The sequence below is a fragment of the Chrysemys picta genome, chromosome 9, assembly GCF_011386835.1.
Source record: "Chrysemys picta bellii isolate R12L10 chromosome 9, ASM1138683v2, whole genome shotgun sequence".
NCBI classification, from domain to species: Eukaryota; Metazoa; Chordata; order Testudines; family Emydidae; genus Chrysemys; species Chrysemys picta.
Window position 1 is genome coordinate 16,278,321 of NC_088799.1, and position 24,212 is coordinate 16,302,532.

The 24,212-nt window shown below is 43.0% G+C and overlaps 1 protein-coding gene across 4 annotated transcripts in view; it reads right to left on the minus strand.

Moving 5' to 3' along the window:
• Window positions 1-17,423, minus strand: part of SKIL (SKI like proto-oncogene) — a 34,432-nt gene extending 17,009 nt beyond the window's left edge. The window contains exons 1-3 of one of the 4 annotated variants that reach the window (XM_024102525.3): window positions 17,267-17,423; window positions 12,922-14,917; window positions 5,735-5,832 (exon numbers count right to left, since the gene is read on the minus strand). In XM_024102525.3, coding sequence (XP_023958293.1) covers window positions 5,735-5,832; window positions 12,922-14,028 — 1,205 coding nt within the window. In that variant the 5' untranslated portion in view covers window positions 14,029-14,917; window positions 17,267-17,423. Of the gene's footprint in view, window positions 1-5,734; window positions 5,833-12,917; window positions 14,918-15,236; window positions 15,827-16,394; window positions 16,558-17,266 lie in introns of those variants that run through there. The other 3 variants (XM_008164968.4, XM_065557815.1, XM_005299246.5) reach the window with 3 other exon arrangements.
• Between the last annotated feature and the right edge of the window lie 6,789 nt (window positions 17,424-24,212).

Below are 24,212 nucleotides of genomic sequence, written 5' to 3' on the forward strand. Positions count from 1 at the left end.
GGGAGGGGCTTCTCTTCCCCAGCCACAGCAGTTCCGATGGGCCTAGGCTGGGCCAGAGGAGGGGCGCCTCTCCTCGCCTGCACAGCCCTTTATAGCCTGCTGTGCAGCTGCACAGTTACAGGAAACTTAGCTTTGTGGCTCCTAGACAAACAACGACGACACTTATTTTTGTACCAGTTTCTCGCAAGAAGGGTCCCTGCAGAGGGATGGGGAAGAAAGGTGGGTGGAGGCAAGGAGTAGAAATGGATGTGGTAGCCTTGGGTGATGATATCTAGCACCCATTTGTTGGCTGTTATAGCATCCCACGCCCAGTCGCAAGGGGTTCCCAAAGGTAGTAACAAGCTCTGGATTGGCTCCAGTGTCATTCTCGACACTCCTATCAAACCTGCTGTCTCTACGACTGCCAGATGTGTGACTAAAGAGGTTGACAATGGGCATCTCTTGGAGTAGGTAGGTATCTCTTGGCAGGCACTCAGGTTGTCAAGCTTAAGAATAGTACAGCGTCCTCTACTTCTGGGGCTGATATTTATGTTTTTCAAGAGGGTGCCAGGGTTTAAATCCCTAAGGACTGCAGATAAAGGGAGCACTTTGTTCTGTGACTCAAGAGCTCCAACCCTTCAAAAGGCATATTCCCTATGGTAGTTTACACCTCTTTAGGTACACTGGATGCTAGAAGCCCTGAGGACCGCCTCATCATGATGGCCATGGCCATCGATCTCCCACCCCATGCTGATATCAGCTGTGTCCATGGCCACTTGCAATGCCATTCCAGCAACCATTTGACCCTTAACTGATTTTTTTTAAAAAGCAACAAAGGGTCCTGTGGCACCTTTAAGACTAACAAATGTATAGGAGCATAAGCTTTCATGGGTGAATGCCCACTTCATCAGACACATATAATGGAAGTTTCCAGAGGCAGGTATAAATATGCAGGCAAGAATCACTATAGAGATAAAAGGTTAGTTCAATCAGATAGGGTGAGTTCCTCTGCTAATAGTTGAGGTGTGAACACCAAGGGAGGAGAAACTGCTTCTGTAGTTGGATAGCCATTCACAGTCTTTGTTTAATCCTGATCTGACGGTGTCAAATTTGCAAATGAACTGGAGCTCAGCAGTTTCTCTTTGGAGTCTCGTCCTGAAGTTTTTTTGCTGTAAGATGGCTACCTTTACAGCTGCTATTGTGTGGCCAGGGAGGTTGAAGTGTTCTCCTACAGGTTTTTGTATATTGCCATTCCTGATATCTGACTTGTGTCCATTTATCCTCTTACATGGTGACTGTCCAGTTTGGCCAATGTACATAGCAGAGGGGCATTGCTGGCACATGATGGCATATATAACATTGGTGGACGTGCAGGTGAATGAACTGGTGATGTTGTAGCTGATCTGGTTAGGTCCTGTGATGGTGTTGCTGGTGTAGATATGTGGGCAGAGCTGGCATTGAGGTTTGTTGCATGGATTGGTTCCTGAGTTAGAGTTGTTATGGTTCAGTGCACGGTTGCTGGTGAGAATATGCTTAAGGTTGGCGGGTTGTCTGTGGGCGAGGACTGGCCTGCCTCCCAAGGTCTGTGAAAGCGAGGGATCATTGTCCAGGATGGGTTGTAGATCACTGATGATGTGTTGGAGAGGTTTAAGCTGAGGACTGTAGGTGATGGCCAGTGGAGTTCTGTTGGTTTCTTTCTTGGGCTTGTCTTCTAACAGGAGGCTTCTGGGTACATGTCTGGCTCTGTTGATTTGTTTCCTTATTTCCTTGTGTGGGTATCATAGTTTTGAGAATGCTTGGTGAAGATCTTGTAGGTGTTGGTCTCTGTCTGAGGGGTTGGAGCAGATGCGTTGTACCTCAGCGCTTGGCTGTAGACGATGAATCGTGTGGTGTGTCCGGGGTGGAAGCTGGAGGCATGAAGGTAGGCGTAGCGGTCGGTGGGTTTTCGGTATAGGGTGGTGTTAATGTGACCATCGCTTATTTGTACTGTGGTGTCTAGGAAGTGGACCTCCTGTGTAGATTGGTCCAGGCTGAGTTTGATGGTGGGGTGGAAGCTGTTGAAATCGTGGTGGAATTCTTCCAGGGTCTCCTTCCCATGGGTCCAGATGATGAAGATGTCATCAATGTAGCATAGGTAGAGAAGGGGCGTGAGTGGACGAGAGGTGAGGAACCATTGTTCCAGGTCAGCCATAAAAATGTTGGCATATTGTGGGGCTATGCGGGTGACCATGGCGGTGCCACTGGTCTGGAGGTATATATTGTCACCAAATTTGAAATAATTGTGCGAGAGGATAAAGTCACAGAGCTCAGCAACAAGTTGTGCTGTGTCATCATCAGGGATACTGTTCTTGACAGCTTGTATTCCATCTGTGTGTGGGATGTTTGTGTAGAGAGCCTCCACACCCATGGTGGCTAGGATGGTGTTTTCTGGGAGGTCACCAATGCATTGTAGTTTTCTCAGGAAATCAGTGGTGTCATGGAGATAGCTGGGAGTGCTGGTGACATAGAGTCTGAGCAGAGAGTCCACATATCCGGATAGTCCTTCAGTGAGAGTGCCAATTCCAGAGATGATGGGGCGTCCAGGATTTCCAGGTTTGTGGATCTTGGGAGGTAGATAGAATAACCCCGGTCGGGGCTCTAAGGGTATGTTGATTTGTTCCTGTGTTAGTGTAGGGAGTGTCCTGAGTAGATGGTGCAGTTTCTTAGTATATTCCTCAGTGGGATCTGAGGAAAGCGGCCTGTAGAATTTGGTATTGGAGCGTTGTCTGGCAGCCTCCTTCTGGTAGTCAGACCTGTTCATGATGACAACAGCACCTCCTTTATCAGCCTCTTTGATTATAATGTCAGGGTTGTTTCTGAGGCTGTGGATAGCATTGCGTTCTGCATGACTTAGGTTATGAGGCAAGTGATGTTGTTTTTCTTACATCTTACAGCAAAAAAACTTCAGGACCAGACTCCAAAGAGAAACTGCTGAGCTTCAGTTCATTTGCAAATTTGACACCATCAGATCAGGATTAAACAAAGACTGTTAATGGCTATCCAACTATAGAAGCAGTTTCTCCTCCCTTGGTGTTCACACCTCAACTGCTAGCAGAGGACCTCACCCTCCCTGACTGAACTAACCTCGTTATCTCCATACTGATTCTTGCCTGTATATTTATACCTGCCTCTGGAAACTTCCATTACATGCGTCTGACGAAGTGGGCATTCACCCACGAAAGCTTATGCTCCAATACATTTGTTAGTCTTAAAGGTGCCACAGGACCCTCTGTTGCTTTTTACAGATCTAGACTAACACGGCTACCCCTCTGATACTTGATTTTTTTTAGTTCTTCCCTATTCTCCTGGGGATCTTAGGAAGGGAGTGACCCCTTCCCAGGTGAGGAAGTTATTTTGCAAACAGGGCCTGGTAGTTCGCAACCTGGAACTGCAGTGAGGCAAAAGAGTATACTTCGAACCCAGAGCATTCCAGTTTCTTAGGGTCTTTACCTTTAGGTGTATCCTTTGTGCCCTGTGTTTGGGTGGGCATAGAAAGATTCAAAGCCGTTTGGGGGCACCTTGTATCTCTTTTCCACTCATTTAGATGTGGGACGAAAAGTAGACAGTGTTTGCCAAAGTCCCTTTGCCAGCTCAGCTATACCCTCTTTGAAAGGTAAGTGATCCTGGATGGAATTGTAGAGCTCAGTATATAAAAAAGTTTGTGGGACTTCCCCTGGATGACTGTGGTTTCAATGTCCAGGATCTCCGTGATCTGGGACAGAAGGTCCCAAAAAGCTTCAAAGTTGACTGCTGTGCTACTGCTTTATCTGATGACAGAAATGATTCCTTAGGTGGAGAGTGAGATTGTTGCTGTCCCTCAGTTGTCACTCTGGTTCTGGAGTGAGTTGCCTGGCTAATGATGCTACTGGGAAGTAAGATGTCCTTTGCCTCAATGTATGAGAGAGACGTCTGCTCCGGAACGTATCTGACACTGGTCCCCAGTACAGCCAGAATGGCCTCGGTGACACGCTACAAGGGTGCTGGCCAGGTTAAGGATGGTCATCCCAATGCCATTCATGGCTTGCTGGAGGTGGGGCCCAGAATTGGTGGCCTTCAGAACTCTTCCTAGGGCCACTCTCCAATAGTAGGGGAGAGAGATCTCTATACAACATCGGCAAGAATGATTTGTAAATGGAGTATACTTCCTCAAACAGTGGGGCTGTAGAGTGGCATGATCCAAGTGCTAGGAGAGCCTGTGCTGGTCGCTGTTCGGAGCAGTGGATGTCTCCAGTTCCTCCATTTAGGTATAGCTCAAACCCTTGACAGGTTTGGCTACCAGTCCTAAGGTCAATGGTGAGGCCAGCACCAGGACTTCCTTACCACTTGCTACATCAGTTGACTGGCTTTTCTTCTCTAATTTGGGAGCCCTAGGAATTTGGAAGCTTTACCTTTGGAGAAGTAGGGTTTTGAGTCCGTTTTGTTAGGTGGTCCGATGTGGTGCTTGCACAGTGTTTGCACTCCATCCAGCCTTGCCTTTCAGAGTCTCCCTTTGGTGTTAGTGGCACACATGCTGAACTTGTCAGAGTTGGTCCCGAGGTAGTTGGTGCAGAAGTCATCATCGTTGAAGTTATCAGTACCAATGTTGTTGGCTCCTTCTTCAATGTATTCTTCTTTTCGAAACCCCAGATTATGGTGTCTGCTTGAGGAATGCTAGCAGATTATTTCTTTGGCTCAGGTTGAGCCGTTAGCATCACCTCTGGGTCATAAGTGACCTGCATGGACTGCTCTAACAGATGTAACCTGAGCCGAGCGTCACTGGACTTGTGAATCCTTGAGGGGAAAGACCAGCACATAGAGCACCTGGTCTGGGATGTTGCTCTCTCCCAAGTGGGAAAGGCATAGACTGTGTCCATCCATAAGTGGCCATCACAGGACAAGCAGGGTTTGAACCTGACAGATTAGTCTACCATGAAAAGAGGCAACCACTGCAAAGCTCCTCACCTAGCCATAACACAGTGTGTCTGACAGAGGGGAAGAGCATTGATGTGCATGAGTGGCCCCCATAAACGTGGCTATTCAAAGGAATCTTATCTCACGCATATGAGGCACACATGCACTTACAGTGGAATCCACATTGACACATACTCAAAGAAAAAACACTGTTTTTCTGACTGCTATAGGGATGAAGTGAGTGCTATACTGAAGAAATGTGCTTGGTTTGTGAAATCAGGGAACCAACTAATCAACTGCAGTAGTCAGCATTTTACAGACATGTCATCAGAAGGGGGAAGTCCCACCTTGCTTCAATGTAGAATACAAACTATGGAAAGAGTTGGTCCTAGTTAAATATGAAAATTATGTTTCAATTATGGCATTAATGAGGTGTGTGGCTTTCTACACACACATTAAGTTACAGAGAGATTAGAATTTAGCATCCACCACAAAGCCATTTTTACTTTGAAAAGTGACTCAGTGTAATTGCACTTTCCAATTTTTTCCAGTTCAACAATGCTCAAACATCTCTATTAAGCAGAACAAAGTTACTATTAAGTGAGGCATCATTTGTTTATTAGCACTAAGCATGACAACTTCACTACCTTACACTAAAAATATCCAGTAGACTTAACTTATCCTTGTGCAATATACTGCAATTTTCCCATAAAATTTCAGTTAACAAGTAAAGTTATAATTACATTTTAAAACCTAAAATAATCTTTGAATCATTAAAGAACGATTATACTGAACATACACATTTCTGTAGAAGATGTTCAGTTACCTGGGATGGACGAATGAATGTGATTGAGTAACAGGGTCTGCTTCATGCTTTATAACTGGATACCATTGCTGCAATTCTAGGCTTTCCTGAGGATCTGCCTGAAATAAAAATAAAGAAATAAAACCAATTTAGGGTTGTTTTTACTCATCTTTCAACTTCTAACCAGTCAGCTTTGCTAAAGAGTTAGTAAAAATGTTATTCAATTATTAATGGCATTTATACAATAAACTCATTTTATTTCAAGCTGGGCAGCATAAGCCAGATGGGGATGGGGGAACAGAGAGAGGAGAAAGGAAATATAGGCCAATGAAGAGCAGCAATGTGGGGCAAGGAAAGCTGCATGACCTCTAATTTGTCCCATCTAACTATGGATAAAGATGAAACTGCATTAAATATAAACATAGAACTTTCACCTATGCTAGTTTAAAATTGGCTCAGAGACACAACACAAATGGATTATTTTTCAAGTACAGCTTCTCAGTAACTGATAACTCTTAGACTGAAATATGGCATGCAAAAAGACAGAATGGGTGTCTACACTGCAAATATATACCTTAAAGCTACAGATATTAACTTCTTGATTAAAAAGAAAGATGCTGCTTATTTATTTTAGAAATGTATTGTGTTACACATAAATTCAACTTTAACAATATCTATATTAGCTATATCTAGAAAGCAAGAGGGGAAAAGTAGTAATATGCACTTTATCCCTGAGCCTAGTCTTCATACTGAACTGCATTGGAAAACTCCTTAAAAATCCATACAAAGATTTCATTGGCTTTCCAAATTTCTGCCAGAAGCATACTATAATTGTAGAACCCAGGACTCCTAATGGGGGCAAGGGCAGGGCCCATGCTGCAATGAAATGTTCACCTCACTTTACACAGTTGTCACGTACTTCATTGCAAAATGAAGTCTACAAAAAAACAAGCAGCAGCAAATTACTCCAATCACACACTAGGGGATTTTACGAGTCATAGATTTTTGTTTATAGAGGAGGGACAGATTCACCACAATAACATGACTAAACATTGTTATCTTGAAATACTGACATACTTTAGATATTGCTATGGAATGACATCTTAAAAGACTTCCTCATTTCATATTTGAATAGAAATTCTTGTTCATTTCGTTTCAAGAATAAGGAGCCTGGCAAACATTCCTTATCAATTTCTGGCAATATTCAATGCTCCACTGTGCAAAAAGCAGTAATATTACCACAAGAGAGTCTGATACACACATGAACAACACACATATTTTAACACCTATGAAAAAAAGATTTTAAAAGTGTGCACACATATATCTACCAGTATATAACAACCTTGCATTAGGAATTTCAAAAATAAGTTCTCATAACTACATCCTTAGCTGTTGAGAGAATACCTGATTAGATAAGCGTACCTTGCACTTCACCCTGTAGAGTCAAACTTGAACTCTAACAGACCATGACAGAGAGCAAGTTCGTAGCCAACAACCTTCCAATCAGAATCTTCAGTCTACCAAGTTCAATCTTAGGAACTAAAATCAAGAATGCCCCCTACTGATCTCAGGACAGGATACTGGGAAGATGTAGGCCCCAAAGGAGCTAGGTCCCAGAATGGTAAAAGCTTTTAAGACAATAAATACTACCTTAAATGTAAAGGATTTGAAATACAGAGAACACATAACTTCCTCACAAATGGCCTGAGAAGCTGGATTCCAGTCTATTAGTGAGGTCATTCTGATAATTTAAATACTTTATATTCATTCTTCTACTTATATAATGGCTATTGTACAGTATGATTTTTACTTTTATCATTTCTGGATTACATTATCTCCACCTTTTATATCAGATGTTTTAACTTACAGATGACCTTTTATACAATTATGTTATACATTACTATGCTATCAGACCAGTTTTTTTAATGCACATGTTCTCCTTCGATGTCTATTTCACAACTGAATTATTCCAAATACAATGAAAATGTTACTTGGTAAAGCCTCTGGCAGATACATTTAAATATATAATTGAAATGTTTTCCTAAAAACATTTTCTCTCACTCACTGTCCAGGTCCAGCCATTCTAAACCAAACTATTAATAACATTTTCAGCCCCTGAGGGAAAGTGTCTATTTAAATACAGACTGCATATGCACATATAAGCATATCCAACCAAATCACAGATTTTAAGTAGTTAACAGATATTTAAATATACTATACATAAAAAGACATTATCAAAGCTGGTAAGCCTAAAATTTGACCTCATTTTACTCATGTTTGTAAAGGCTATATAAAAATCATTTTTACATAAAACAAATGCTTCCAGGCTCTTTTCTAAAAAAAACCAAAACAAATAAAGTCATTGCCAAAAACTTAATAAAAGTATGAATATAAAATGAAGAAATGTATTTATATTTGTATCATGGTAGCATCTAGGGCCTCAGTCAGGGATCTGAAGACCACTGTGGTAGGTACTGAACAAACAAGTAACTCAGACCCTTTCTGTCCCAAAAAAGCTCACAAGACAAGACATAACACGTGAATGAAAGACAAATGGTGATGTAATGGAATGAGAAGACAAAGTATCAGTTAAATGAGCATAGTAGGTAGTGGTTTCAGCTCATAACCTGCTTAGCCACTATCAGCTGACAGGGGGTTTGTATGGGGTTTTTTTGGTTTTTGGTTTTGGTTGGTTGGTTGTTTTTTGTTGGTTTGTTTTTAAGTACTACTGCAGAGGTAGGATTTAAGGAGAGATTCAGAAGAAAAACTGTTGACTCTGTAGATTGTGACTGGGAGTTTTCCCCATACCTACTGAGCAGTGTGGCGGCACTTGTGGGAAAAGCAGACTAGAAGGCAATCAAAACAGAGATCATGGACAGAGCAAAAGCGAAGGTCAACAGTATAAGATAATAGATCTAGGTAAGGTGGGGTTAAATAGTCTTTACATTTAAAATCCTTCATCAGAAGCATAGTCAATGGAGGGATGCAAAGAGGTAGAGGTCGGGTGGTCAGAGCAATGTTCTACTAAAATGATCCTACCAGCATTCTGAATAAACTAAAGGGAGACCAAAGTGGGGGTGGGTGAGAAGACGACTGCAGCAGTCAAGGCCAGGGAGGAGGAGATCACAGTGATCAGGGCAAGAGTTTAAGCAGCCTGAACAGACAGTTGTTAGATCTTTGAACCGGTACATAAAAAGCGGCAAGATTTAGACACTGCCTATATATGTGGGTCCAGAGATAGGGCTGTGATGACATTCAGGCTACCTGGGCCTTCGTGAAAGGAAAGGAAAGGAAGGCAAGGCAATGGTTTGGGGGAGATGCCAGCTCAGTTTTGATTACATATGAACAGAAGAACAGGCATACTGGGTCAGACCAATGATCCATCTAGCCCAGTATCCTGTCTCTGATAGTGGTCAGTGGCAGTTGGAGATTGAAGGACACCTGGAGCATGGGGTTGCATTCCTGACCATCTTGGTTAATAGCCACTGATGGACCTATCCTCCATTAACTTATCTAATTCTTTTTTGAACCGTTATACTTTTGGACTTCACAACATCCCATGGCAATGAGTTCCACAAGTTGATTGTACACTGTGTGAAGAAATATTTCTTTTTTTTTTTAAATTGTATTAATTTTGTTGGACAACCACTAGTTCATGTGTTATGTGAAAGGGTAAATAACACATTCCTAATCACTTTCTCCATACCATTCATAATTTTATAGACCTCTATCATACCTCCCCTTAGTTGTCTCTTTTCTATGATGAACAGTCCCAGTCTTTTTTCTCCCTCCTCACATTGAAACTTAATCATTTTCATTGCTCATCTCTGAAACTTTTCCACTTCTAATATATCTTTTTTGAGATGGGGGACCAAAACTGCATGCAACATATAAGGTGTGGGTGTACCATGGATTTATGTAGTGGCATTATGATATTTTCTGTCTTATTATCTATCCCTTTCCTAACATTCTGTTAGCTTTCTTGACTTCCACTGCACATTTAGCAGATCTTTTCAGGGACCTATCCACAATGACTGCAAGATCTCTTTGATGAGTGGTAACAGCTAATTTAGAGCTCAACATTTTGTATGTATAGCTAGGATTATTTTTTCTAATGTGTATTACTTCGCATTTATCAACATTGAATTTCATCCGCCATTTTGTCACACAGTTTAGTGGGATCTCTTTGTAACTCTTCACAGTCAGCTTTTGACTTATCAATCTTGAATAATTTTTTGTATTACCTGCACATTTTACCACCTCACTGTTCTTCCCCTTTTCCAGATCATTTATGCTGAACAGCATTGGTACCAATATATATCTTGGAGGGCCCCTTCCATTGCTATAGCAAGTATCTATGCTACAGCACCATACCTGCTGTACCGCAGCTGTGCTGCTGTAGCACTTGTAGTGTAGACGTGCCATTGAAGAGATCATTAGAGAGTTTAGTGACAGCAGTTTCAATGGAATGGAAATTGGATTGTTGAGAGTCAAGAACTGAGCTGAATGAGAGAAAGTCAATACATCAGCTGTAGACAGTCAATTCAGTTAGCTTGGAGGTGAAGGGGAAAAGGGAAATAATGCTGGTGAAACCATTTGGGTCAAGGGTGTTTTATTTTTTAAGATAGGTGAGATCAAAGCATACTTGTATTGTGAGGGGAATGAATCTGGAGAGCGAAAACTTCAGAAGAAAAGTGAGGCAACTAGGGGTCTGGAAGTGGCAGTGCTCAAGGAGCTTGATTTTATTACTTTCAATTCTTTATTCAGTAATTTTTAAAATTGAATTCGTGTTATTGTTTTCCTGTTCTGCAGGTGCCTTATGTTTCATTCTCTTTTGTTTCTCTTTAGCAGCAAGAAATAGGAGTGGGGCAGTCCAAAGTTATCATAAAATTGTATTTATCATTCTATTTCCATGTCCTCCTTTGCTGGGGGGAGTGGGAGAAGAGTTCTGCAAGGGTGAACAAGAAAAGACAACACAAACTTAATACTACCGCTGCTGCCCTCAGACCTGCTCTGAGCTGGTGGGTTTTATGGACTAGACCCAGCAGAGACCACCTGAACATTGCCCTTGTTACTTTTGGGCCTGCATACAACCAGCTTGAGAAGTGACAGAGCCAGTGCTTTAGACTGTCAAAACTGTCACTGAGAGGTAGAAAGCACAGAAAGAATATTTGTACTTTTGCAGCTGCTATACCAGTGTGTGGCACTGCAATGATAGAGCGATGTAGTAGTTAATCATTCTAGGAGCAAGCACACCACCAACCATACTATGAACATCTGTGCACACTAGTAATAATTGTATGCGTGGAAGGAGGATGTGCTACAGGCATGCTATAATGTTAAAATGTCAAAATTCTCTATGGGCCTATGAATAACTGTCACGTTATTGTTGTAAAGTGGGCAGCCCCTGGGTCCCTACACTGATGGTTTCTCAGGACTTGATTCCAAGGGGTGCCAACTACCAGTAACGTTCATGGTCAGCTGCTGCTCCCATTGAATTGGATGGAAAAACTTGCACCCACTTTAATGGGTGTGTGATCAGGCCTGTAGCTTGAAAGTGGACAGGTTAATGCTTCAAAGAACACAATGTAACCCAACAGGAAGAGGGAAGCATTTCAAAACCTCAAAGTTTAAACTCTCCCTACAGAAAAATTAATACACCTCTCCCCGATATAATGCGGTCCTCGGGAGCCAAAAAATCTCACTGTGTTATAGGTGAGACCGCGTTACATCAGGGTAGGGAGAGAAACCACTTTTACTGCTCCCCGCCCCAGCTTCTCCCTCCCACCCAGGCTTGCCACGCCAATCAGCTGTTTGGCCTGGCAAGCCTGGAAGGGGGAGAAGGGAGAGCAGAGCAGTGGCGGCGCACTCGTGGGAGGCGGAGCGGAGGTGAGCTAGGGCAGGGGGGCCGCAGCAAGTAAAGGGGGGAGCACAGAGGAACCACTCCCCATCCCAGCTCACCTCCGGTCCACCTCCTCCTCCTCCTCCCACGAGCGCGCCACTCAGCTCTGCTTCTCCTCCCTCCAAGGCTTGCCGCGCAAAACAGCTGATTGGCACGGCAAGCTTGGGAGGGAGGGGGGAGAAGCGGAGCTGCGGCTCACTCGTGGGAGGCGGCGGAGTGGAGGTGAGCTGGGGTGGGAGGCCCTGGGGAGGGCCGCAGCAAGTAACAGGGGAGGCGCAGAGGAACCGCTCGCAGTAACACGAATTCGGATATAACAAGGTAAAGCAGCCTTGTCCCCTGGAGCGCTGCTTTACTGTGTTATATCCTAATTCGCGTTATATCGGACCACATTATATCGGGGTAGAGGTGTAGTTGCACACAAACATCAAAGCAACCAGTTCTTCAAAATAATCTCCTGTCTTCACCCATCACTTACCCTCACTTCTCCTCCAAATCTCTTATAACCTACTTCTTCAAGCACTAATAATTCCTTCACTAGGACTATTTAATGTTTTGGCTAATATTTGTCTTATTTTTCAGATTATGAGCTCTTTGGGCACGGACAAGCTTTATGTTTGTGAAGCAATGTAGAGATTTATAGCAATACTATTTGCATATTTTTATTACAAGTCCCTCCATAGTATCTCAATCTGCTAGCATAAAGAACTGTTAGTTAGATTGCTTAAAAAAACATGTATGGCATATCTATATTATATATAACCTGTTTAATGGAAAAAAAAAAACCACATTACCAGAGTCTTCCATTTTTAAATAGTATCTTATCAATGTACCATTACATTAATTGAAAAATCATGGCATGCTACCGGGTGTTTGGCAAGCTAATAAACTCACTTTAACTGACAAAAACAGAATTAAAGCTGACGCTCCATTCTTAGGCTCCCTCCTGCTTTGCTTAGCCTTGGTGCACACACTACATAGAATATCACACAAAATTGATAATTGAAATGAGAAAAGTTGCACAGTTTTTTCCATGATGGCTCTAAAGTTCCTAGCTTTTGCCAGTTTAAAAAAAAAAAAGAAACCTAGCTTTTAGACTAAATGTTTTTTGGCAAGTTTTCTACCACCATAAAAACTCCAACACAAAAGGAATATTCACTACTGCTTTATATTATCTGTGTTGAAGATTTATAGCGGACTTAACTTATACTTGGTCTGATATCTATTCATATTGATAAAAATGAACATACTTTTAAAAATAAATATTTCATCTTTGATCCACAAGTTTTTCAAGGGTGGTTTAACTTACTTTGGATTGAATTCTTTTCTGATTTTTCATGCTAAACTTCTCCTTCATTTCCTCCAAAAGATGCTTCAGTTTTCTCTCCTCTGAAGTGCCTAAATATTTTTGGTTAACATGAAGATAACAATGCCATTTGGCTGATTCAAAGCCCCAGTGGCAGGTCCTCTTGTCAGGAGATCTATGTGAATGCATCACAAATGTCTGGGGTGAAAACATTCCATAGCACTCCAAACACTGGATACACGGAGCATCCGGCTGAAGATAAAATTGAGGTGCAAACAAACCCTGGCACTTGCCCAAGCATTCATGCTCTACTTCAAAGGCACTGCCAGTCTCTTTCAATTGGACCAATGTGTTTTTTGCAGGAAGCAGAGTGCCATTTTGAGGAAAAGTGCGAGGACGTAGTAAAGCATTGCATAGTCTTTGAGCATCAGTCAGTGTGATCAACCCACAGGATGGGGCATTAAACGGAAGGATTCCCAAAACCTTTAGGATATGAAGCTGGTCAGAAGTGCACCTCGAGCAGTATATATACAGTTCATCGCACACTGTATTAATTTGCTGTAGTGAAAAGTCTCGGAGCACTGAATTCAACACTTGAGGCAAACAGAGTCTCTTTTCTCCTCCAACTTTAAAACAAGAAATAGATTCTCCCTCTAGTATACTCTGAGTGAGCTCAGTGGAACTGTCTGAAGGAATGAGCAGTGGACTAGGAAGTATCTGTGGTGATGGAAGAGGCACGAAGACAGTGGGTGACATGCTTTCCTGGGAATAACGAGCTGAAAAAGCTGCTGGTCCACCCAGTGAACTCTGGCTGCTTAAATGGAACTGTGCCAATGTGTGTTGCAAACCAGGATTTAAATTTAAAGACTCAGATAATGTAGTACTGTTTGGTTTGGCATTTTCTCCATCAGACTCCATGGGAGTTTCTTCATATTCATCCACGTTTTCCTTCTTTATTGTTGGCAACTTATTTACTACAGCTTGTACTTTGCTATTTACATGCTTCTCTGTCATTACTTTTTTCACTGGTGGACTGCCATCTTCTTGGACCTCACTCTCTTTTTGCTCAGAACCTGGACTTACAGAGAAATCTGTTTGTGGACTTTCCATCACTGAACTGCAGAATTTTAAATAAATAAGTTTGAAATGTGCATCTTCCTAGTTGTGTGTTTGTTTTGTTTTTCTTAAAAACACGCCAATTTCCAACTATTTTAATTCTCTCACACCCAGCAAATGTTGTGCCACCTCCTTAAAGTGAGGATTTAATCCTTAGACCTCAAGAGCTACAAATGTAATCCGTTCTGCATGTAGCAGCATCAAATTCAAGGGTGGAAGGGTTAACAAAAGTTTTATTTTGGGTTTAAAAATATTTGTTCGGTTCTCTTTTATTAAATGGATTAAATGGACAGCACAATGTACATACAAAAGGGTATAATTTCATACCCCTACACCATTATTTATAGATCATTCTAATGAATTAATCTAGTAGAAAAATTGGGGTTTGGTGCAAAAAAAGTCTGGTATTGATTAAGTTTTTCTTTTAAAAAACATATTGGCTTTTCATATATGCTTGCATTTAAGTATTAAAATACAAAAATTATCTCTTGTTCTCACTGAGCAGTGCTGGTGTTAATGCAAATCTTCCAAAAGTTAATTTCAGTTGTGTGTATACTTATGCAGTACATCCCTTTCAACTCACAGGATCGAGCACAGAGCTTAGTCGCTTTATTTATTTATTGTGCAGCCAAGTTTAAATCACACCTCCAGTGGTGGAGAAATTTATTATAGTAATTCAGTGATAAATCCACAAATTAAAGGCAGATCCGGGGTTGCTGGTGGAAACTAAACATCCCTATAGTGTCAGCATCAGTAAAAATTACCCTAGCATGTATCAGTTTTCCTACCCCAACTTATTGGCAATGAAAATAAGATCCAGGCCATCAGCAAGATTCATTTTTGGGGCTAGTAATACAAATCTCTGTCAATCCTTTTATATAACCTGTAAAAAGAAGAAAAGATCAGTAATCATCATTCGAATTTATTTGAAGAGTACAATCTTTATCTAAAACGGTCTCTCAATTTTGAAATGGATTCAATATAGTAAAGTAGGGATACGTTCCCTAAATAACTAATTTGGAGAGAGCTTTGATTTAAAATCATAAACCCTATTATGGCAGCTGCATAAACCTTGCAGCAGCAATGTAACTCAGAGTGCTGCAAACATGTGGCAAAGGGGACACAGAGGGGAATCACCTATTCCCTCCCCCATTCAATGCTCTGTAAAGCCCAGGGACAGAATCCAGAAAAAAAGGAATTACCACATCTCTCTTCCATGCACTGCAAAATAAGAGAAGATTAACACAGGGAAAGGGGACAACTAGCCAGATCCTCTTTCCTTGAATATGTTCATGAAATGAAGGTATTTTCTCCCAACCTCAATTCTCACACTTTTTACATTCAGTACCAGCCAAACAAATCCAACATAACTAAACTGAAACAGCCTAGACCCTTTCCCACACCAGACGCCATGCAACACTCACCACTACTGCTTCCTCTCAGCCAACCTCTATACTTATTATGTGATTTTCCACAGCTCACATGCGCTATATTTTCCCTGAGATTAACGTCCCCTCCCCCATGCTTTCCTCTGACACACTGACCCTTCCTGGAATAACCCCAACACTCACCACCATCCCGTCTCTCTCACACTCCACCCAGACTAGCCTGCCCCTCCCGCCCATGACTCACCTCCACCTCAGTCTACATCACTCACTCAACCATTACCCAGGCTCTCCTCTGACTGGACTCCATCAAACACAGGGCTTACCCTTTCCTCCTTCCTTCCACGGACACCCCAAATACTGAAGTGATCCCGCATTCAAACCTACCACTGACTCTTCCAACCCCCTGACAATTCTCGTGTAGCCCCCTGATTTCCACCTCTCAGCGGCACGTCACACACACAACTTCTCCTCGGCCCCATCCACACACAAACCCCACCACCCAACTCTTCACAACCCCTCCCCCAGGACACACACACACAACCCACCCTTCCCAGCCAGGAATAATTCCCTTCGTTCAGCGACTCCCCACATTATGACCCCCCCCTCCTTATGGGGTCCCCCTCCCCCGAACGCACACCCGACCACGAAATAACACCCCTCCCTCCCCCACTAAGCCCCATCCCCCACAGACACTCCCCCAGCTTAGGGATAATGCTCCCTCCCCCACAGACGCCTATGGACTAAACCCCCATCCCCCACAGACACTCCCCCACCGCAGGCATAATCAGCTCCTCTCCACACAGTCCCCTGGATTTGCCCCCTTCCCCCAGACACTCCTACCCCTCTCACGACTAACCTCCCCTCCCCCTCTCCGCCGCGCGCACTCCCCCTAGCCCCCCTCCCGCCACCCCGGGGGCGCTCTGCCCGCCGCGTCTGTAGCAGGTCCCCTCACCCCGCCGCCCGGCTGCTCACCCTGCATCGTGGGGTCTCCGACACCCCAACAGTGGAGCAGAAGCCGCGCACGCACCGCCCACCCGTGACCTCACTGCGGAGACGGCGGCGCGCGGGCACCAACCCGGCGGGCGCGCGCCCCCGCCTCCAGCCCCGCCTACTGTCTGGGGTAGCGCCGCGGCGGCTGCGAGCGGCTCCCCCGCCCCCCACAGCGAAAAGCTGGTGTCATGTAGCGAGACCCTCCTCCCTCGTCTCCACACGGAGCGCTCCCGTCCCAGTGCGCAGCGCTTTCCCCACAGGCACCTCACGCGCCCAGCGGGCCCTCCCGCCCCCTTTCGTGACCCCTGAGCCCTTCCCTGAGAGAACCCCACGCTCCTCCAGGGACCCACCCCACTTCCGTGAGGGCCCACAGATTACCCCCCTCCTTCAGAGACCCGGCCCCCTTCCGTGAGTGACTCACCCCACCCTGAGTGACCCCGCCCCTTCCCAGAAAGATCCCCCTGCCCCTCACAGGGAGCACACCCCCCTATCGAAACCCCCAGGCTCGCCCAGGCACCCTCCCCCTCCTTCGCAGAGCCCCCGCCCCTTCCATGAGAGAGCCCCATGCTCCCCCAGAGGCCCCACCCCCTACTATGAGGAACCCCCATCCCACAGGGACTCTTCATGCCTCACGGGTCTCTAAGGGGTTCCTGCCACACAGTCAATCGATCCCCCAGAGTGGCCTTCTGCCCCCTCGCTCCCAGAGCACCTCACCCAGAGACCCCAGCCCTCCCACTGCTCAGTGAGCCCCTCCCTCCACAGAGACCCCCTTCTCCCACAGCAAGCCCTATCCTCACTCAGAGGCCCCTCACCCCACGGAGAAGCTCTCAACCCTCCCCCACCCAGAGACTCACCTCACAGATCTCCCACTTCTCAGCAACAGCTTCATCCACACCCCCAGGGAGACCTTCCCCCAGGTGTTTCCTTCCAGACAGTCCACCTTCACAAAGACCCCCATTGTTTCACAGAGAGCCTATTCCTACTTCACCATAGAGAGTCTCCCCACCCAGTGACCTTCCCTCTGACTCCTAAACAAAGCCCATCTCCCTCCCCACTGCCCATGGCAACAAGTACCCAGAAGCCCTTCCAGGGCCCTCCTCACAGAGCTGCTTCCCCTCCACCAAAGAGACCCCCTCCTTACTTCCCCCACACATACAATGCAGCTCCTCTTTCCTTCCATTATGAGACAAACATGGAGGTCTGGATGAAGAGTCAGAATCTGGGGGGAGCATGGGCCGTTACAGCAGGGATAAGGGGGAGAGAAGAGAGAACATAGGGAGAAATCAAATCAGTATCTTAGATGTCTGTATGCTAATGCAAGAAGTATAGGGCATAAGCAGAAAGAACTAGACATGCTAGTCAATAAACATGAATGACATAGTTGGCATCCCAGAGAGTTGGTGGGATAATATGCATGACTGGAATATTGGTATAGAAGGGTACAGATTGCCCAGGAAGGACGAACTGGGGGGGGGAAAAGAGGAGGTGTTTTCTTATATATAAAAAATGTATACACTTGGACTGAGGGTGAGATGGAAATAGGAGACACTTGTTGAAAGTCTCTGGGTAAGGATAAAAGGTAAAAAACAAGGGCGATGTCATGGTAGGGGTCTACTACAGACCACCTACCCAGGAAGAGGAGGTGGATGGGGCTTTTTATAAACGACTAACAAAATCATCCAAAGCACAGGACTTGGCAGTGATGGGGGACTTCAACTATGGAGACATCTGTTTGGAAAATAACACAACAGGGCACAGATTATCCAACCAAGATGCATTGGAGACAATTTTTTATTTCAAAAGGTAAAGAAAGCCACTAGGGAAGAAGCTGTTCTAGATTTGATTTTAACAAATAAGGGAGAATTTGAAATTGGAAGGCAGCTTAGGTAAATTAATCATGAAATGATAAAGAGTTCATTATTCTAAGGAATGGTAGGAGGGAAAACAGCACAATAAAGAAAATGGATTTCAAGAAGGCAGAAATAGAAAACTCAGGGAGCTGGTAGGTAAGATCCCTTGGGAAGCAAGTCTAAGGGGAAAAACAGTTCAAGAGAGTTGGCAGTTTTTCAAAGAGAAAAGGGCACAAGAGCAAACTATAGGAAAGATAGGAAGTAGGGCAAGAGACCACCCTGGCTTAACCAGGAGATCTTCAATGATTCTCAAAAGAGAATCTTACCAAAAGTGGAAAATAGGTCAAATTACAAAGGATGAATATAAACAAATAAGTACATAGGGACAAAATTAGAAAGACCAACGCACAAAACACGATTAAACTATCTAGAGATATAAAGAGTAAGAAGAAAACATTCTACAACTACATTAGAAGCAAGAGGAAGACCAAGGACAGGGTGTGCCTATTACTCAATGAGGCGGGAAAACAATAACAGAAAATGTGGAAATGGCAGAAATGCCAAATGACTTTTTGTTTCAGTTTTCACCAAAAATTTTAGTAGCAATTGGACATCTAACTTAATGAATGCCAGGAAATAGGGAAAGAATACTTTAAAAATTACTTAGGGATAGTCTACATTAGAAGTGCTACATTGGCTGTAGTGCTTCTGGTGATGATGCTCTATGCTGATAGGAGAGAGTCCTTCCGTTGGCATAATTACTCCACCTCTGCAAGAGTTGGAAGCTATGTCGGCGGGAGAGCATCTCCCGCCGACATAGCACTCGTATGGACAGCGCTTAGGTTGTTGTAACTTGTGTTGCTCAGGGGGATGGTTTTTTCGCACCTCTGAGTGACATAACTTATATCAACATAAGCAGTAGTGTAGACCTGCCATTAAACAAAGTTAGATGTTTTCAAGTCACCAGGGGCTGATGAAATACATCTTAGAATACTCAAGGAGCTGACTGAGGAGATATCTAAGCCATTAGCAATTATTTTCAAAAAGTCATGGAAGGTGGGTGAGATTCCAGAGGACTGGGAAAGGGCAAATATAGTGCCAATCTATGAAAAGGGGACTAAGGACAACCCAGGGAATTACAGACCAGTCGTCTTAACTTCAGTACCTGGAAAGATAATGGAGCAAATAATTAACAAATCAATTTGCAGACATCTCGGAGATAATAAGGTGATAAGTAACAGTCAGCATGGATTTGTCAAAAACAAATAGTGTCAAATGAACCTAATAGCTTTCTTTGACAGGGTAACAAGCCTTGTGGATGGGGGGAAGTGGTAGATGTAGTATATCTTGACTGTAGTAATGCTTTTGATATTGCCTCGCATGACCTCAAACAAACCAGGGAAATACAACCTTGATGGAGCGACTATAAGGTGGGTGCATAACTGGTTGGAAAACCATTCCCAGAGAGTAGTTATCAGTGGTTCACAGTCAAGCTGGAAGGGCAGTTTTCAAGTACATAAAAGGTTGTTAGAAGGAGGAGGGAGAAAAATTGTTCTCTTTAGTCTCCGAGGATAAGACAAGAAGCAATAGGCTGAAATTGCAGCAAGGGAGCTTTAGGTTGGACATTTAGAAAAACTTCCTGTCATGGTGGTTAAGCACTGAAAAAATTACCTAGGGAGGTTGTGGAATCTCCATCATTGGAGATTTTTAAGAGCAGGTTAGATAAGCCCCTGTTAGGGTCTAGATAATACTTAGTCCTGCCTTGAATGGAGGGGACTGGACTATAGACCTCTCAAAGTCCCTTCCAGTCCTATGATTTCTCTGATCCAGCAACCCAAGCCCTCTATCCCACCAGAACATCTCCCCTTCCACTGAGAGGCCTACAGGCATGCTCTGTCCCAAATACATAACACCACCCTCTTTTCAGCGTTTACCTGAAAGCTTTCTCCTATAAAGAGGAACTTCCCTTTCTTCCATCAGTTTAATAACTTGCCAGCACACAAGTTGCTGAAGAGGCAGATACAGGCTTTGGGGTCTGTCACATGACAAAGTAAAGATTCAAGAGTCATTTTCTTCTAACACTGAACAAGGAACTTTGTTAGAATAAGGAAAAACAGTAGCACCCTAAATCTATTGTCTCTCTACCTCACTGTACAGCATCTGCCTAGAAGCTTCCACAGATCCACAACTCCCTTTTGAAGATCCACCTCTGAAAACCAGACATTGACTTTTCTACCTCACCTTCCTCCTCCGTAAAATGGGATAATAATACTTACCACAGAAGTGTTTGATTAATTATTCAATATTTGCAATGCCCTAGATAGGTGATTCAGGTAATCAGAATCCACATAAAACCCGACCAGTTGCTGGAAAACCAGCAGTCCCAGATTTTTAGCTTATTTAAAAATCCCTTTTTTGTCCCTTAAAGTTTTTTTAAATATTAGCAATTATGCACAGACCCCTACACAAGAAGCTCAGCTCCATTTCTGCAACAGTAGGATGGAAGGAAGGGAACCTGGAAATACACACCTTTTCCTATACAATAAAGCAGTAAAATTTGAGGATGCCCCAAAGAAACATTTCACTAACTTATCCCAAATTTGTCATACTACCCCTGCTCCTAGTGGGGTATTCACCGTGAACAGAAATCAATTACAATGTGGGAGAAGGGCAAAAAAAATGGCATCCAAAAACACTACAGGACAGGAGATGAGTTTAGAAGTTGCCTCCCATTCCTGGCCTGTTGATGGAGGGGTGGATATAGGGGGTTTCCTGCCAGGGAGCTGTGTTCAGCTGGCTCATGAATTACAAGTTTCCACAGAATGAGGTGAGCTTGAAGTATCTGCTTAAAGGATAGCCTTGTCCTTTATAAAAAGCAGGTCTTCTATGCAGTTTGAGGCAGGGCCTAATTTATCTTGTGTAATAATTTGGTAAACCCTACCAAATCAGAAAAGTAAAATAATGTTGTACAGCCAGTGGGCAATCAACTTTGCACTGGTATAAATGACTACTCAAGGTGCAGGGCAATGGGCCCAAGCTACTCTCCTTACAGAGGATTGCCTCTCTCCAGTTTGACAGTTCAAGCTGAAGGCAACCTCTATTATTTAGTTGTCTGTCTTCCCACATTTCCATGCTGCAGTTCAGTTAATTAGTACACTAGAACACCAGAGTTACAAGGTGACCGGTCAATTACACACCTTATTTGGACCTAGAAATGTGCTTTTAGGTAACAGCAGAGACCAAAAAAAAAGCAAATACAGTACAGCAGTGTTTCACAAAGTGGTAGGCCGCTTGTGTAGGGAAAGCCCCTGGTGGGCCTGGACAGTTTGTTTACCTGCCACGTCCGTGGGTCCAGCTGATTGCGGCTCTCACTGGCCACGGTTCGCTGCTCCAGGCCAATGGGAGCTGCTGGAAGCAGCATGGGCTGAGGGACGTACCTAAAGTGTGGTGCCCAGAATTGGACAAAATACTCTAGCTGAGGCCTCACCCGTGCAGACTAGAAGAGAACAATTATCTCCCATGCCTTACATATAGCTGTTAATATACCCCACAATATTAATCTTTTCCACAACTGTATTACATTGTTGACTCTCATTCAATTTGTGATCCACTATAAGCCCGAGATCCCAGTATTATCACCTAGCCACTTATTCCCCATCTTGTAGTTGTGTGCATGATTCTTCCTTCCTAAGTGAAGTGAATGTGAGCTGACAAAAGAAAAAGAGTGAAACAGAATTCAGAAAAAGTGGCAGAGAAAGAAAAATACTGAAATACTACTTCTACCACCTTTCACCTATAAAGCATCCAATGATCTCAAAGCATTTTTAAAAGATAGAGATCATCCCCATTTAGATTTTTTCTTTTTCTCTTCATTAGGTAAATTCTTATGGCTAGGACACTAATTAGTTCTATGGAGGGAACTTTGAAAGAGTACTAGTACTGTGTGTTCATGTAACATGTAGGGATTCAGGGCCATAGCAATGGATTATAGCAACTAGAAATATTTTGGATCTACCCGTCTTTGGGGCTGAGCCTGAAGGATACGGAGTATGGGAACTGTCCTACCTGGACATTAGTTTGCATGAATTTGTGAGAGTTAGCACGTGTTGTCCTTGTCCAAAACTTTTCTAGCCTTCTGTCCTATTGTACAGTTCACTTGGATGCCTGGCCATCACATTTTATCTGTAAATTAATTCCTGTACATATAAAAGCTTGTAAAGTGTTTTGGCACAAATGGTGCTACATAGCTAAGACATTAGCCTACAGTTCTTGTTCATGAGTTGCGTTGAAAAAAACATGGAGAATTTTGTTTTTTACTACTAGCCTCTTTGTATGCAAACTAAAATTAATCAAGTTCTTAGGATGCTAAGGAAACTCATATTTAAGGCAGTCTTACAGTGCAATGCAAAACTGGACACGCTCAGGTATTCAACATACTGATGTTTAAGTCTAAGGCAGCCTCAACTGATTTTTTTGGTTTTAATGTGAGACCTTTAAAGGCAATACGTAAGGGGGATTTTTTCTGTATTTTATGATGTATCGATATAGCCTGAAAGGGGTGTTTATTTTTCAGTTGAAGTGGGATAACGGATCCATCTCTAAGATATCCAACAGGTCCTACAAAAGCCATGAAGACAAGAGATGACATTCCTGCTACTGTATTTCTAAAATAAAAATAAGCAGAGCACACCCACAAAAATTTAGGCCTTCAATGTAATAAAGTAAAAAAAAAAAAAAAAGACTTTTTAAAAATCCATTACAGGTCACCTTTAATATTCTTTAATGTAGGCTCTGGTGGGCGATACCTCTCACCCACGCCCTAAGCAGGGGAGAGAGTGAGACAACTGATCTGCATTTCTAATGCGTAAGTGAAAAATTTCATTCCAAATTACTGCCTGCAAAGTGACGTGTCAATTAATGTTGTACTAAGACTTAAAATAAAAGAATCTTTCAGGTGAGCTGGTTAACACACATACTAAAACTGTTTGTCAAACTGCTAAATGTGTAAAAAAATCTTGTCACACTGTTTTCTGAATCAGATTTCATTCAAGTGGCACATTTGTGAACAAAGGGAGTTTTCTACAGAGAAATTTAGCATTTGCTAGTGTTTCCTGATAGTCTCTGAAATTGCCAAAAAATAAAATGTAATTGAACAGAGGCAAAGGACAAAAATATGCATTTTCATTGTTAGTGTCTCCCCAAAAATTGTTCTACATGTCTTTCTTCCTCTTTGAAATACGAGGAAGACTTGTCTGTCTTGGTGGAGGGCTCTTGGATATCTCAAATGTGTGCAGGAACGTGCAGCCCTGAATTGAAGAACGGGTGTTGAGCTCAGAGAACTTATTAATTATTCCATGTGTTTTAAGTAGTAGTGCTTACTAGATCAGCCATAAGATTATTCAGCCATGTGAATTTCTAAAGTAAACAAAACTTGAAGGTGAATTTTCTCTCTAGACACGGCAAAAACAAGCAGAAGCCAATTTTTCCTTTACAAGTCATTTAGATCAATTTCCTCATCTGTGGCAAAATGACAGCACAGCCAATATTTCTATGCAGAAGATTGCATATTTGTCCTCAGAATATTCTCAAATCTTCACAACTCCATCTAGAATAGAAATCTGGAACAGTTGCATTATTTGTTTTCTGTTGTGCGTATTTCCAACGTACAACCTGATATTCTTCGCAAGCCACCCCTCAGAAGGCAATGTAATCTCAGACAATTTAAATATTTGTTAAATTATAGTAAGTAACTAGAATGTTACAATGTACATATAAAATCGTGTCAGCCACTTGACAACCTAAAAAGAGACTGTTTAAAAAAAACCTGTGAAGGAGAAAATGTCAGGTTGTATCAATGTGAATCATATACAATAAGTTATTTTTAGCAAAATGACTGAAGCCTGAGTTTAGATACCTATGTATATCCTTTAATCTCATTTCATGATGGGAC